Consider the following 15,873-nt stretch of genomic DNA (forward strand, 5'->3'; position numbering starts at 1 on the left):
AAAATTCACCCAACAAAAAAATTAATATTTTATGTGGTCCTCTAACATAAAAATATATATAAAAATTTTTTGAGATATATATCATATATTTTTTGTGTTTTTCTCTATATATATATATATATATGTACATATATATATATATATATATATATATATATATATATATATATATATATATATATATATATATATATATATATATATAACAATTGAACTCGATAAAAACGTGACTGTATAGTTATACCAACTAACTTTAAAATTAACTAATATTTAAAATTTTAAATTGACGACTGCATCACAATCACAACCGTAACTTCAACTCAAGTGTCATTATTTTCCATTTCATGAGTATTAATATATGTTAAAAAATAGTATATAATTTTAACGACATACGTACTTCAATAAGATTCCAATTACTCTAAATGCTACAAGTAGAAATCCACCATTTAACCTACAAGAACCTTTTCTTAATGTTTATGTTAACCCGTTATTTTTAACATTGCTAAAACTTTCTGATGAAGTTTGAGTTAATGTTGTTAAGGTAATGCTGGGTCTGGTCACAGCTTCAGCCTCTGCAGCAACATCCATAGTGTACATTGCACACAATGGAAACACAGGTGCCAATTGGTTTGCAATCTGCCTACAATACAACAACTTCTGTGAACGTATTTCGGGTTCCCTCATTGGCTCTTACATTGCTGCTGCTCTCTTCATAATACTAATCATGCTATCCGTAGTAGCAATCTCTCGAAACTGATGTGATGTGTGCTCATCCAAGTGTTTTAATTTTACCCTTTAATTTCTTCATCATAGTGTGCATGAAAATTTCCCTAGTTTGCATTTCTCATTTGGTGTCAAAGTGTGTACAAATTTGGAATGTTGAATTTGTGGTTTCTAGGTGTACATGTAATCAATGTGTTATAGCAGAGCATGATTGAGATTGAAGCTTCTCATTTTAGAACCTTCTTTGTGTTCATGAATTTGAAGTTGCATACAAACATGTACATAATATATGCTTGAACTTCGTGCTATAATACCTTCTATTTCAATTCGGAATTAAAATGGAAGGAAAAAAAACGTAACAAGAGGCTTTATACCACAAAAATAAGAATTGCAAATTAAGACCGTTATACCCTGCAGCTTCCTCCTTGTGCTATGCTAGTATGGCCACAAGTTGATCTATTGACTTCAATGTCTTCTCGTAGTATAGGTATGATTCATATACCTTTGGCGTCCGAATATGCCTATCAAACTGAAAAGAAAAAAAATGTAACCAAAAATCACTTTGTAAAACACATAATTTATTAAAGGAAAAAGTTGACTAGCACTAACTAACTTTCATAGTCACGGTCATATCCATGTTCCATCTTATTTAGCTAAACAAGCATAAGGATATGACTAAATTCGGTTCATATAAATTATAACATGTAATCAGATAAATAATAAGAGTAATGATAACCAGCCATGAAAGTGATAATAATAATAATAATAATAATAATAATAATAATAATAATAATAATAATAATAATAATAATAATAATAATAATAATAATAATAATAATAATAATAATAATAATAATAATAATAAAATAAAAATTAAATGAATGGATAATAAGCATTGCATGTTGGTTCATTAGCTGAAGCACAAAATTTACATGTAATTCCTAAGTTATTTTCCTAGAAGATAAAAATTAGATATAGTTTCATGTGTTTATATGTTCTTCTTCGCCAGTTTTAGAGTTTTATATCAGTGATTTACATTAATATTAAAGAAAACTGTTACTACACGAATTAGTGAAGTAAAGCTCTAATTTTGAATGAAAAACATTACTAAAAGTATTTATACAATGAAAAAAAAAATTATAATCAATGATATAAAATAATTTTATATTGTCATTATATTTCATAATTTATCAATTTTTATAATTATTACCGATAGGTCAACATTGATTGATTGACAATTTTACATTAAGTGAATAGCCATTAAAATTAAAGTTATTATTATTATTGTTTTTGTTTTTAATTACAATTGAAGTTTAAGATAAGATAACATATGTTGACAATCTTTATCATGACCTAATGAATATATTTCAATTGAAACATATACTGAGTTTCTGGGATAAAACTTGGTTTGATTTCACAAAATGCATTCTGAAGAAAGAACAAGAAACTTTAAGGGTAACTTAATCATTTAACCCAAAGAACATAGTGGAGTCAAAAGTTCATTACGGCGATTGAAACAAACAAAAATCTTTATCATGTGAATTACTAGGACAAAAAGTGAGCAAAGAAATTTCATCTAATTCGGTGGAAATCCCAATACCTCACCAAAGTTAGACACCAACTCATTAGCAGTTTTGACATACTCCTTGCGTCTACTCTCAGGCAAGGTGGTGAAGGCAGTCCTCAAGTCCTGGTCAAGATAGGCCTGCTTGATGCGTATGTAGAACATGATATACCTCCAAGACATGGTCTCCAGCGCCTCCCGAATGCTGTGCAGCCCCTCCGCAGTCTGCTTTATCCTCGCCACCGCGTCTTCCGGGGAGAGCCCCGGCTCGAAGAAGTGCTCCTTGATGAAGGAGTGCGTGCCCCAGCTCTGGGCCAGTGCTTGTGGGGTGCTGGTGACTCCATGCACTAGTAGTGCTGCTGTTGAAGTGGCTAGAAAGGTTGAAATCAGCTTCCTTCTGTTGGGGGAATGGTTATGGGGTAATGGGGTGGTGGTGGTGGTGGTGGTGGAGGGTTTTTTGTGCTTGGTTTTGATGTGGGCATGGAGGAGTGTGGTGGCATGAGTGAAGCTGGACATGGTTTTGGATAATTTTGGTTTAGGAGGTGTGTGTGGTAAGTAAGTGAGCCTTGAGTGGTGAGGTGGGAATTTGGACTCTTTGAGTTTTCGGGCAGGACCAGTTTGGCTGACCGTGCTGCCCGGTATGGAAGACCTTACTATTATGCCATGTGGAACCATTATCTTCTTGGGTAGCCTTTTCTTTTTTTCAGGTTGCACATTATCACTTTGGTCCTTCATATATATATATATATATATATATATATATATATATATATATATATATATATAAAGAAAGATAAAAAGTATTTTTAATTTGATCTCTATGTGTAAAACACATTCTTGATTTGATTCTATTTGTAGGGAATAAAGATTAAATTAAGAATTCACTATACATATATAAGGACTATATTAAAAATGCCTAAGAAAGTTAAAGGTCAAAGTATAATATGACACGGTTCAAAGGATCAAATCAGTATTTTTTTATAAATATAGGAATCGATTTAATAATTTTTTATTTATAAGGATCAGATCGAGAATCCACAACACATATATAATAAGGAGTAAATTATAAGTTTAACCTTCTTTTATAAGATTGAGTGTTTTTATTTATTTATTAAAGGCTGACTATTTTAAATGACAAAATTATTTTTAAATATTTAAAGTTGTATGTCAGGATTTAAATTCAAGACCACTTATAAAAAAAAATTGCATCCACCAACTTTAACCGCAAAAAATATGGTTGACGTTAATAAAAAATAGTCTTAGTTATCCTTAGTAAAAAAAACATACCCCCAAATCTTCAACTATTAAGTTGGATTAATTTTGATCCATTAAATATTCATTGAAAAATCCGTTGGATTTAGAAAAATAATGGATGAATTCCTAACCATTCATAAAGTAAAGATTTAATTACTATTTAATTTGGTTTTCTAATTTATTTTTGAGGTTTAATTTCATCCTTTTTTAAAAAAAATTAATTTGATCTCTTAATTTATTTATTAAGTTCAATTTGATCTCTTTGTTTTTTAAAGTTTTGATTAGATCCTTTATTTTTTAAGATGAGTTCAATTTGGTCTTATTTAAAACCAAATTTTGGTCTCACTTTTTGAAAATATTTGAAGTTGATGATAGAAAATGGGACTAAATTAAATTCATTTTTTTTATAAAAAAATTGAACCTTATAAAAATAAAGGAACCAAATTGAATCTAATAAATAAATTAAAAAATCAAATTGAATCTTTTAAGAATAGGAAATCCAAATTAAACCTAAAAAATAAATTAGAAGCTCAAAATTAGAATGTTTATGGTTTTTTAATTTAATTTTTGAAGAAAAACACGTGTTAGATTTTAAAAATTTATTAGGTTGAGATATAATTTTTAATCTTTATAGATGGTATTGTTTTTAAGAATTTTTTTTTAAATGGCAGAACCGAAATTTGAAGTTGAATTTCATGAAGGTTAGTTGGTGTTGGGAAAAAATTGGCAATGACTATATAGGTGGTAGGCGTAGAGCATGGCATCAGGTTTAAGCTTTTATGAATAAACTGTAGTCAAAAGAAATCTCACTAAAGATATTCAGTTTTTTTTTTTATAAAAATTAGTTATATGCAAAATTTGTGGGAAGAAAATATCATATCACATACCATCTTAAAATAGTTATTGATATAGCATAATAATTAAAAAAAATTAGATTATGCACTAATTAACAGTATAAAATTATTTTTCAAGATATTCAATCACAATCTATCATATATAATAAATTTTAAATTTATTGACTTTTTTCATAAATAGTAGGTTGTAACTGAATAATTATGTAAAAAAAGTTACATTGTAATTACATTTTCTTCTAATTAAATATATGATATGTCATCACCGAATATAATAGGAATTATTTTAACAAAATCAATTTTGAAGATATCAATTAACAAATTCAAAACTGTAACCAAGTTTAGTTAGACAAAAATTATTTTATTTTATTTGGCAAATTAAATTGTATCATTCATTATTAAACCTATTAATTTTTCATCTTGTTGTAGATTAGGTTGTTAACTTCATCATCTTAGTTAGGAGTTTTGTCAATTTGATATTCATATTTAAGGGTCAACCCTGATAGATTGCACCTATTGACTTGCTCATTGCTCAGTACCCTATATTATATAGATTTCCTCCGTGTTCAATCTTTGTCTTCAGAACCAAAAGATACTACTAAAAAAACACATTCAATGACGGTTCTTGAATACATTCAAAGATGGTTTTGAATCATCTTTGAAATTAACGTCGTGAAAAATCAAGACTTTTCACAATGGTTTCTAAAAAATCATCTTAGAAAATGTACCATTATAAGACGGTTTTTAAGTAAATAACTGTCTTAGAATGATACCCTTCTAAGACGATTTTATGTTGAAAACTGTCTTAGAATATTTTTTCTAATAAAAAAACGAGAATTCTAAAACAGTTTTCAGAGAATCGTCTTAAAATCTCGTTTTTCTAAAAATAAAAAATAAAAAAATTGAGGATTCTAATCAAATAACCGTCTTAGAATGTATACTTTCTAATATGGTTTTTCAAATAACCATCTTAGAAAGTCTTTCCAAAAAAATTAAAAATTCTAATAAAATAATAATAATAGTAAAAAATATTCTAATAAAATAATAAAATTCTAATAAAAAGTTTGATGCTAAAATTATAGTCCCAATCATTTTATCTACATAATTATATGATAAGAAAATTGTGCAAATGATATAGTGTTGTTGTCTCTTGTGAATTTAGATAGAGGCTAATGACACATTAGGCTAAGCATTTAGCTTGATGTTGTTTTTAAAGAAAACTCTTCTTACAACAATACGTTTGCCTTTGTTCTTAGGCAGCTGACCCAATATGAGTGTTGCAACTGTGTTAGCTCCAGATTATATCCCTACCTGGAAAAATTAGAAAGAAAAATAATTGTAAATTCAGAATTTGATTACCAATTTATGAATTGTCCTTGTCAGTTACTAAGGAATCATATGTGAATCCTAGGGTGAAACCCATGGTTAAATTAATGAAGCTTGAAATTTCTCATGCATTTATTATTTAAGTTTACAAAATTGAATTTTGAAGATTACCATGAGTCCTTCCTTCAATGCCAACACCTTAGCCATGTTAACTGCATCTTCACTGCTAGTCTACCAAATAAGTTTCCACAGAAAGTTAGGAGAAATAGAAAAATGAATTTTTTTCACGATAAATATCTATTTAGAATAATTAATATTTTGTACTTCAAGAATTTTTTCCATAACATCCATGTCTAATATGTCTGGTTTGAATCCAACTCCATTTCCTATATATAAGATGACAACATCAGAGTTTGCAATATGTAAAAAGAAGAAAGGGCCTCCAAATATTGTAGACCATAGTGATTATTTTGGTTACTCAAGTTAATATCAAAAGTCAAAATTATTTGATTGAATAATATATATAAATTATTATAAATTTTTGGTATCTAGTTCGATTTCAAATAAAAAAATATATATATCTCGAGTTTATAATATACACATTCTAAAAAAATCATAATATAATATATGTGTGCGGCACACAATTATGTATATTATTATAAAAGTATTTAAATTTAAATAAAATTAAAAATAATAATATTTGAGAAAATGTTCAAAAAATATACGAATTAATTCATGAAGAATTTTTAAAACATATGTTAAATAGAAAATATTTAATATTAGAAATAAATATATACACTATTAATTTAAAAGAAATAATTAATAATTATGTGTGATTTTTGTTAAAAAGAGCACACTGGAAGATTCAATCACTCTCATAATAGTATATTCTAAATCAATATGCAAAGGTGGAGTTAATTAAAAATAATTATCATTCAAAAATTGGAGAGTAAGAAGATAAATTTTAACAAAAAAAATTAAAGTGATTAATTTAAAAGTATAAGTAGCTGAAATTTAAAAATAAAAAATTAATATAGAAATAAATTTTCTGTAAAATAAAATATTTTTAAATGATAAAGTCGTGCATTAAAAAAAGATGTAAATATGATATCTTATTCTCAAGAAGAATTATATATTTTTCATACGGATGTGAATTAGAGAGAATTTAAAAATGTAAGAAAAATATGTTAAATAATAATAATAATAATAATAATAATAATTAATGATTATTTTGGTTATTTTAGATCCATAATTTAAGCCCCTTTTATATTTATATTATTTTATCACTTCACCAATGCTAGAAAAGTAAACATTTTAGAAACCGGTATGCTCATCCTTTTAATTGTACCTTAGGCTGCTTGGAAGGCTGAAAACAAAATATTTAAGATGAAACTATGTACAAAATTATCATATAAAAAAATCAAAAAAAATAAATTATCCTTACCAGATTTACCACCATTCAACATAAATTACTATAAAAATGGTTTTTTAAGTCGGTTCTATGGGATATTTAACAATGGTTTTTAATCATCGTAAAACGTAGTGTTGTAAAATGACATGTTATCTTTTACAACGGTTGTAGAATCGTCGTCATATAGTCCGATTTTTAAGACAGTTATTCGAATAATCGTCTTAGAATGTGTCGTTTATCAAAGGCGATTTTCTTATTATATCTGACTTAGTATACATGACTTTTTAAGATGGTTATTAGAAAAATCGTCTTAAAAAGCTAGACATACTAAGATGATTTTTGGAATAACCGTCTTAGTATGTCTTTCTTTCTAAGACAGTTTTTTCAATAATCATCTTAGATTCTTAAGTCACATGAGACATATTACGACGGTTATTCCAAGAACCGTCTTAGTATGTCTCGCTTTTTAAAATGGCTTTTCTTATAACTGTCTTAGAAAGTTCAGTATTTTTTTTATAATTTTTTTTTGCAATGATTTTATTTTTTGTAATATTTTTTGCTGCTATTTTGTTTGTTGTAATTTCTTTAACTAATACAACACTAAACATTGATTTGAAGCAAAAATATACTCATTATTTTTAACAATTGAAAAATCATTGTATTACATAATACAAAAAATTTACATAATTAATTAGAGTCTACAATTTTGTAAAAATTTACATTACTATACAATAGAAGTTTCAACTGATTTGAAGCTAATTAACATACAAGTTCGTGGCCAAGAAGACATCCTTGAATGAATCTAACTTTCTAAAAGAGGGAGTAGAATCTTTCCGGTCAATCGAAGATAAACACCTGCAATTAAATGACACAAATCCAATCAACCTGGAAAGCATAATTAGTTCTATAGATGTTAGCACGTTCAAAATGCGGGTCACATCTCATAGGAATTTCTAAGTGGGAAAAAATAACAAGGTTGTAACATTACTATCAGACATTCTCATGGTAGAACCATTGATCTGTAACAAAACAAGAGAGCATATTTAACAATACTACATTTCAGTGAAAGCTGGATAGTGGATGTTTATCATCCGCCTCTTTTTGTTAAGCTAAACTATACCAAGAATATTTAGAGGGAAAAGGGATATAAGAAATATGCCATTGCCGGTTGGACATTTATAGGCTATAGAATAAGTTTAATTTCTCCAATGCTAAGAAAGAATTTCAAGAAATTTGATGGGTTATAAACTTTTCAAAGTACTACATAATTATTAAATTGTTTTGGTTCAGAATTAAAATCAGTATATAAAAAGATAGAGAAACACTCTGAAAGAGAGAGAGAGATTAAAACAGAACTGCATACTAGAGTTTTTTAATCAATTATTTTGATTAGTTCCATCTATTTTATTTTTGGTACATATATTCAATCATTGTATTCCACTGCCATAATAACAAATGTAATTTCTTAAAAAATATATTCAGAATAACTATGGTTTGAATCCACACCTTAAGTAGAACAGGGACTAAAGAGTAAAACATAAGCATGACCCCTACAAATCCCACAAAAGGAAGCACCTGAAACCAACATTGAAAGAAATGAATATGAATGATGATGCTTACAGGTCTTACATCATTGTTGAGAGCATGTTATGACAACATATATAACATTATAACTTGATATCAGACATCCTAGTTAAAGTGAAATTGTATCGTTTACTCAACCATAGAGAGAGAGTGATAAATAAAGCTTAACGCCTCTACCGACCAATGAATAGATTTAAGTTCATTGTGCTCAAGTATGCTTCTCTAATAATAATTAAGGATACAACAGGAAAAAGATGCAATAATTTTAGTCAATGGACATAAATTTTTATTTTCAATGATAGAGGGACAACCATTAAAAGCTGTCATTGTATTAAAACATAATTTCTAGTTTTAGACTCAAGTCACAGTGAAGTTATATTCTGGCCTACAAACTAGTTAAGAATTATCATTGCTATGGAATAAAGTTATCAGATAGGAGATTATGCAGAACAAAAGAAACATTAGATTATCCAAGCTTAGATTAGACCCTTTTGGGATTAAAAAAACAATAGTGTGATTTTCCATCATATGATTCCTCAGGTTTAGAGATAACATTAGCAATGTATTAATAGCATTCAAGATAGAAAATTTTATGTACTACATATAATGAAATGACAGACGTTATTTCTGAATTCAGCTAGCACTACAATTCATCCGTACGTTAACTAATATCTTAATTAATATCACACAGGCAAGGCACAATAATCTTTTATATCTTAATTAATATTTATTTATTCTGAAAGATTTTTTTAGTTGGATATAAAAAAATGATTTTTTTAGTACAATGAAACAAACAAGCACAAATTGAAAAAAAAAAACCTCCCATATATAATTATAATAATATTATATTAAATTAGAGCGTTTTAGGAGCTACTATTTAATTTAACAATAACATTTGAAATATTTTTTTAGAGAAATTTCCGAAAATTTTCTTAACTTTCTATATGTATCCATCTATCATTCTTTTATCTTTATTTTAAAGTTAATTTTTAATATATATATTTTTAAAAAATACCGCTAGTTAAAAGTAACCTGATATTATAATATGTTTCTTATAAATCTAAAATACATTCCAATTTATGTTAAAAATATTTATTTGTAATAAATTTTAATTATAATATAATTTATATATTTAAATGCATTTATTTATTATAAATTTTAGTTATATAAAATAATTATTTATTTTGTGTAATGCACAAACTAAAATACTCATTACTAAAATAAGTTCTAATTTTGAATTTATAAAGTTAAATAATGGAATCAAACTTTGCTAATCCCCTATCCCCTTCCCGTACTTGTTTCCAATCAATTCTTTAAAACTTTAGCAGGACGTATGGTAAGATTGAAACTTTTGTAGTAATCAATGCAATTATTATAGTTTATTTATTTTTTACTAGTACAGGGTTTATTTATAATTTGTGAACAATTAATTAATAATGAGCAAGTGGTAGTTACTACTCCCTACCCTACACAAAGACGAAGCCACTACGTGCCAAGAGTTTGAAAATTTTGTCTTGTTAGAGGAAATTATATATATATATATATATATATATATATATATATATATATATATATATATATATATATATATGAGCCATTAGCATGGAGAAAATTGAAATGAAATCCACTGATTTCAACAGCCCAACTCCAAGTAATATGCAGAAAAAAAAAAGTTATAAATAAAGCAGCCCATACCAGAACTTCTATTTGAACAGTAGAAGGTTGTTTTTTATGAATGACTTCGGGATCTAAGCCTTTGTCTGCGTAATACATTGACAATGAGCAAGTATAGAACCTGCCACAAAGTGTAGAACTGTGGTATGCATCATGTAACAAGTCATCAAAGTCAATACCCCAAAGTATTCATAATAACTGAAGTCAGTGTTTTCTTTTAAAAAAATTAATTATAAATATGTATATAAAAATTTAGTGAGGTCTATATCCAAACTCATCACACTCAAACAGAAGAACCTAGAGAATTTACTAATAATATTTTATAATCCAAGAGAGCAGCAAATGCAATGCATGCCTCACGCCTTGAAAGAAACTAACACATCTCTAATATTTCTTCTAGTTGTTTGTCATATTGTTCAACTAATCATGAATCATGCTTCTAGTTCTAGAGTTCTATTATTCAATCACTATCCATGAGTGCGTGCCAAGTGTCCCAATTTTATTATTTTAAGAAAATGATGCCTCTAGTCTAGTCCATTTTCCTTTTCATTGAAAGTCATATATATTACCTAACCGCTTGCCTCTTAAAAAAAAGAAAGAAAAACCTGACACGGTCATAAAAGCCCAAAATGAATTAAAGAGCATTTATAGCAATAGTGAAGGCAAGCAAAAGCAAGTGCAAAAAAGGGAGATAGATAAAAGCATTTATACCACAGCAGCAAAAGCAAATGCAGGTGGGAATGCGCAAGAAAACATCAAAATCATTCCAAACTGCAATGCCAATTCTAAGAAATCGAGTATTGTGAATTCGATCTAATGCCATGCTACCAAAGTTTGTGAGCATCCCCAGGATAAATTTCTGCCATGAAGCTACACCAGTTAGATATCTTTAATCATATGCATTTCACACTCCCTTGTATTTAAATACCTCAAGATGCATTAATGAATAAATTGTACAGCCCAAAACCATCATCGTTTGCAAGAAAACGATTTGTGCATATTGGCAAAACTAGGAATAACAGGCTGATGAAGACAAAGAACTGCATTTATTTACTCAGGGAACATTCATTCTCTATAGTGTTCCTTCATTAAATAGATTTCCCAGCCCCCATGTGAATGAAAGCCATCAAGAATTGCTACAAGATATATTACCCATCAAAGATTAAAATTTTAAATAACATACATTGCAAGAATTCTCAAGTCTTGGAAGTTATTTTTTTTATTAGTATTGATTAACTAAAAATATGAAAGCAAGTCACAAGTATCAATTAACCATTACTTTATCTCACATACCTCATATACAGTCATTTCCTTACGAAGTTGATTTTCCACCGATACCACAGATTTCTCTTCCTCCTCTTCACCTCCTAGAAGTTCCTGAGCACAACCAGTACTGGCTCCATTCTTACTTGTCTCAGCCATGTTTTCCACAATGGTGTATACATGGTCCGAGGAATCTGCCCCTTGCGACTCTGCAATGATTCCCTGTGTATAAAAAAACAGTGAGTAGTTACTTTCAACTTCACTTCTAAACTATAGACTTCTGCAGTTTTAAACAAGAAAATTCACAGCCATGAAAATTATACTCAATTGAACATTCCAAGAAAAGTAAAATAAATTGCAATCTGCAGATTATTCATTCTTTCATTGGATAAGGAGAATGGAATACATCATTTTCATATAATGTTATAAAGCTCAGAGTCATGGTCAAACAAACCTTTGCCCCATAATATGAATAAAACTCAAATTTTGCAAACAAATTCACCCAGTGGTTCAAAAATTAAAGAAAAGAATAAGTTTGTTATGAAAGATCAAATTAGAATAATAAAAACTTCCATAAGGGATATAGTCCTGTTATGTTATCATAAAACGAAACCAAAGATCCCATGCATCTTCATACAAAGTAACATCGAGCTGCTATATTGATTGATCTTCTTACAAACTATGAACACCAACAAATTTCAGAGTACTACATTCATCACAAAATCAACCCTAATCAATAAATCCCCAACCCTAAACTACGAAAAAAAAAAAACCAATTAACCTCACCAGAATTAACAAATTCACTCACACAATAACCAAAAGCGATAAGAAGAAGATGATGATCATCACCGCGATATGAAGACTCCCAGAAGCAACCGAGGAGCACGAGAAATCGACGCAGTGGTACTTTGCAGTTCTGTTAGGGAAGAGAACCCCCCAGCTCCTCCCTGTTGTTCCTTCCTCCTTATCAAACATCTCGTAAACAAAAACCTCTGTCACACCGTCTTTCAGCAATTGCGTTCCCATTCCAGATTTAAGATGCTTCACGAGCCCCTTGAGGTATATCTCGGCATACCATAAATTTGCGTTGAACTTGTTAGCGGCGGCGCTGGAGCTCGGCCAGCCAGTTTCAGTCACAATAATCAGCACGGTCTCATGTAGGAATTGGAGGAGTGGACCTAAAAGGGTTGCACCGTTGGGTTCTTGAAACTGTGCGTTTGAGGGAGGGAAAGGGGAGGTGAGTGCGGTGACGAATGAGAAGGAGGTGGAGACCTTGATGTTCTCGAAATGAGAAGGTTCAAGAACTAGGGTTGGCGAAATGAGAAGGTGGGAGGACGCGTTTTGTATTTTATTTTATTTTTAACTACGATGGTTTTTTACTAAAACCTGTCGTAAACTTTATTGCATATAACATTCTAAGGCGATTTTTAATAACCGTCTTAGAATGTGCGTCGTAAAATGCAATTTTTTTATGATAATTACAAAAATGCCACCGCACCACCTTTTAAATCGGGTCTACAATAACCGTCGTAGATCACACGTCGTAAAAAATACTTTTTTTAGTAGTGATATTGCTTTCACTTGGCTCCACTTCATATATCTAATATAATCAAAAGCAATTCAAGGGTTTTAATAAGTGTATCTAATAGAACATTTGTCCAGTTTGTACTTTGAATTGTGATATAACATCACCTTAACATTAGGATTTTTGGATTTAAGATATTGCCCAACCCCAAAGACTGTGCCATCACTACCTATTCCCATAACAAATATGTCAACTTGTCCATTTGTATCCTCCCATATCTCAGGCCATGTTGTTTCAAAATGCACCTGCATTCCCATTTGAAGTCAATATATAAATAAATGCACCATTGTAAAAGCCAAGAATGTTAGAACTATATCTAGTATTAAACTTAGGTACAATCAAGCATCACAAAAGAATAGTACAAACATAGTTCTACAGATTTTTATTTTAGTAAAATATTTGAAACAATAGTAATTTAGGTTCAGGTAACTAGAGTATTGGCAGGGTTTGAAAATTGTTGTAGCATGTGGGCATTTGGTGTGTTTTCCAAAAGTTCATAAGCCTTCTTTATTGTTCCTCATATTCATTTGGCTGGATCAATGAGGATTAATTCAGCTCCAAACGCTCTCATGGTCACCCTTTTTTCCAAGCTTGTGTAAGAGGGCATGACCAAGGTGTCAGCCTCTAGTTTCTTCACAACACTAACATATTACATTCTTGGCATGTTCTACACCAACCACTCTCTCCATATGGATTTGCAAAATCCTAATTAATTTCAAAGGATGAAAAATAGAAAGGGAAAAGAAAAATATATAAACCCGAAAATGAAAAAGGGAAAGATATATAAAGTAGCATTACATTACATTAGTAGTGCTCAAGTCTCTGCAAGCAACTTCAGTTCTTTCCATGATTGAATTAGCCAAGTGCATATTGTACTTTTCCATAGCATCAACAATGATGTAAGCTCCATGTGGAGCTTGTAGGCCTTGGATCTTCTTCATCAATGAATTCCTTTACTTCTTGGAAGATGAAAGACAACAGAATGGAGAAGGAAGAGAGAGAGGAAACGCCACTTCAAGGAGAAGATGAGTCTAGAAGAAGCTCACCACCATAGGAGGTTATGGATAAGAGGTTGGAGGAAAAGGAGATGAATGAAGGGAGAAAAAGAGAAGAGCACGAAATTTAGTGCCTCAAAAGAGGTCTGAACTTTGAAGTTTAATTTTTAAATGATCAAAGTTGAAAAAATGCACACACATGGCCTCTATTTATAGCCTAAGTGGCACATAAAATTGGAGGGAAATTTGAATTTCTATTCAAATTTCTCTTGAATTTGAAATTGAATTTGTGGAGTCAAATTTTGGAGCCAAAATTTCACTAATTATGATTAGTGAATTTTAGCTATGGTTTAGCCCACTAATCTAAGATCAAGTCCAAGATTCTTCACTAAGTGTGCTTAGGTGTCATGAGGCATGTAAAGTATGAAGGACATGCACAAAGTGTGACTATATGATGTGACAATGAGGTGTAGTAAGCAAATGCTCACCTCCCCCTCTAAAATTTAATTGGATTGGGCTTCTCCCAATTCAATTAAATTTATTTCCAACTACACATTAAATATTCACTTAATGCATGTGAAATTACAAAACTACCCCTAATACAAAAACTAGTCTAGGTGCCCTAAAATACAAGGGCTGAAAAATCCTACATTTCTAGGGTACCTTACCTATATTATAGAACCCTAAATATAAGGTCCAAAAATAATGAAACCTTAATCTAATAAGTACAAAGATAAGCGGGCTCATACTTAGCCCATGAGCCCGAAATCTACCCTAAGGCTCATGAGAACCTTAAGGCCTTCTCTTGCATCTTTGGCTCAATCTTCTTGGAGTCTTCTATCCAATGCCCTTGTGGGGTAGGATTGCATCATTCCCTTCCCCCTTGAAAAGGATTTGACCTCAAATCCCGAGGTTTTTGAAACTCTAAGCTTTTTTCTTCAACACCTGTAAAAAGAACAAAAACATATGTATTAGTGGTGTTTGGTATGTTGAAGTAAGGTAAGGTCTGAAAATCCATTTCCTGGGCATCTTCCCATGAAGGAACATGGTTCCTCACCAACTGAATGAGTGGTGCTACAAGTATAGAAAAATATGGGACAAACCTTTTGTAAAAGTTTGTTAAGTCATGGAAGCCCCAAATTTTTCTTATACTTGGTGGAGTGGGCCACTCAAGAATGACATTTATTCTCTTAGGGTTCATGGGAACCCCTTTATCACTATTTAAAAAAATTAAGAAAAGTAATGCAATAAAACATACATTTTTTTGTATTTTCATGTTGATTATTCCTACCAAAAAGTTTGACAAACCTAAGGTGTCCCATATAAGTACCTAAGTTTGTATTGAAACTAAAAATAAGAACAAACCTACCTAATAAGTCCTTATGTACACAAATCATGAAGATGTTGGGTGCACAAGTGATTTTACAAAAGAGGGTTGCACTACTCAAAACATTCATCATACCACCTATTTTAGGGATTTGATGTCTAATAATACCTATTTTGGGCACCAACAAAGCACAAGGATTTAAGCTCTTGCGAACCAAACCCCCATCCAACAAATCCTTTACTTGAGGAATAAACTCAAGCCTAAGAGGTGTGGCAATGCTAACAAGTGTCTTTTCACAAAGAAGAAAATGTGGAGG

At 30.0% G+C, this 15,873-nt stretch overlaps 2 protein-coding genes across 2 annotated transcripts in view; one reads left to right on the forward strand and one right to left on the reverse strand.

Annotated features, from left to right (window-relative positions):
- The window catches only part of LOC100806414 (CASP-like protein 7), a 1,880-nt gene extending 957 nt beyond the window's left edge, over positions 1 to 923 (forward strand). Inside the window, 1 exon segment of the mRNA XM_041015359.1 lies at positions 483 to 923. Within this exon segment, the coding sequence (XP_040871293.1) occupies positions 483 to 757 (275 nt within the window). The 3' untranslated portion in view covers positions 758 to 923.
- Positions 924 to 934: 11 nt separating this feature from the next.
- Positions 935 to 2,998, reverse strand: LOC100807480 (photosynthetic NDH subunit of lumenal location 2, chloroplastic). Its single transcript, XM_003517968.4, has 2 exons — positions 2,324 to 2,998; positions 935 to 1,252 (listed from the first exon to the last, which is right to left on the reverse strand). Exons 1-2 carry the CDS (start codon positions 2,960 to 2,962, stop codon positions 1,154 to 1,156), a joined length of 738 nt encoding a protein of 245 aa, XP_003518016.2. The 5' UTR covers positions 2,963 to 2,998; the 3' UTR covers positions 935 to 1,153.
- Between the last annotated feature and the right edge of the window lie 12,875 nt (positions 2,999 to 15,873).

Source organism: Glycine max, chromosome 1 (assembly GCF_000004515.6).
Source record: "Glycine max cultivar Williams 82 chromosome 1, Glycine_max_v4.0, whole genome shotgun sequence".
Classification (NCBI taxonomy): domain Eukaryota; kingdom Viridiplantae; phylum Streptophyta; class Magnoliopsida; order Fabales; family Fabaceae; genus Glycine; species Glycine max.

Excerpts from the sequence above, each read along its gene's own strand:
- LOC100807480 (XM_003517968.4), bottom strand. The coding sequence starts at position 2,962 with ATGGTTCCACATGGCATAATAGTAAGGTCTTCCATACCGGGCAGCACG. Across the intron at positions 1,253-2,323 it reads TGGTGTCTAACTTTGGTGAG|TTTGATAGGCATATTCGGAC; the intron begins GTATTGGGATTT and ends TTTTCTTTTCAG.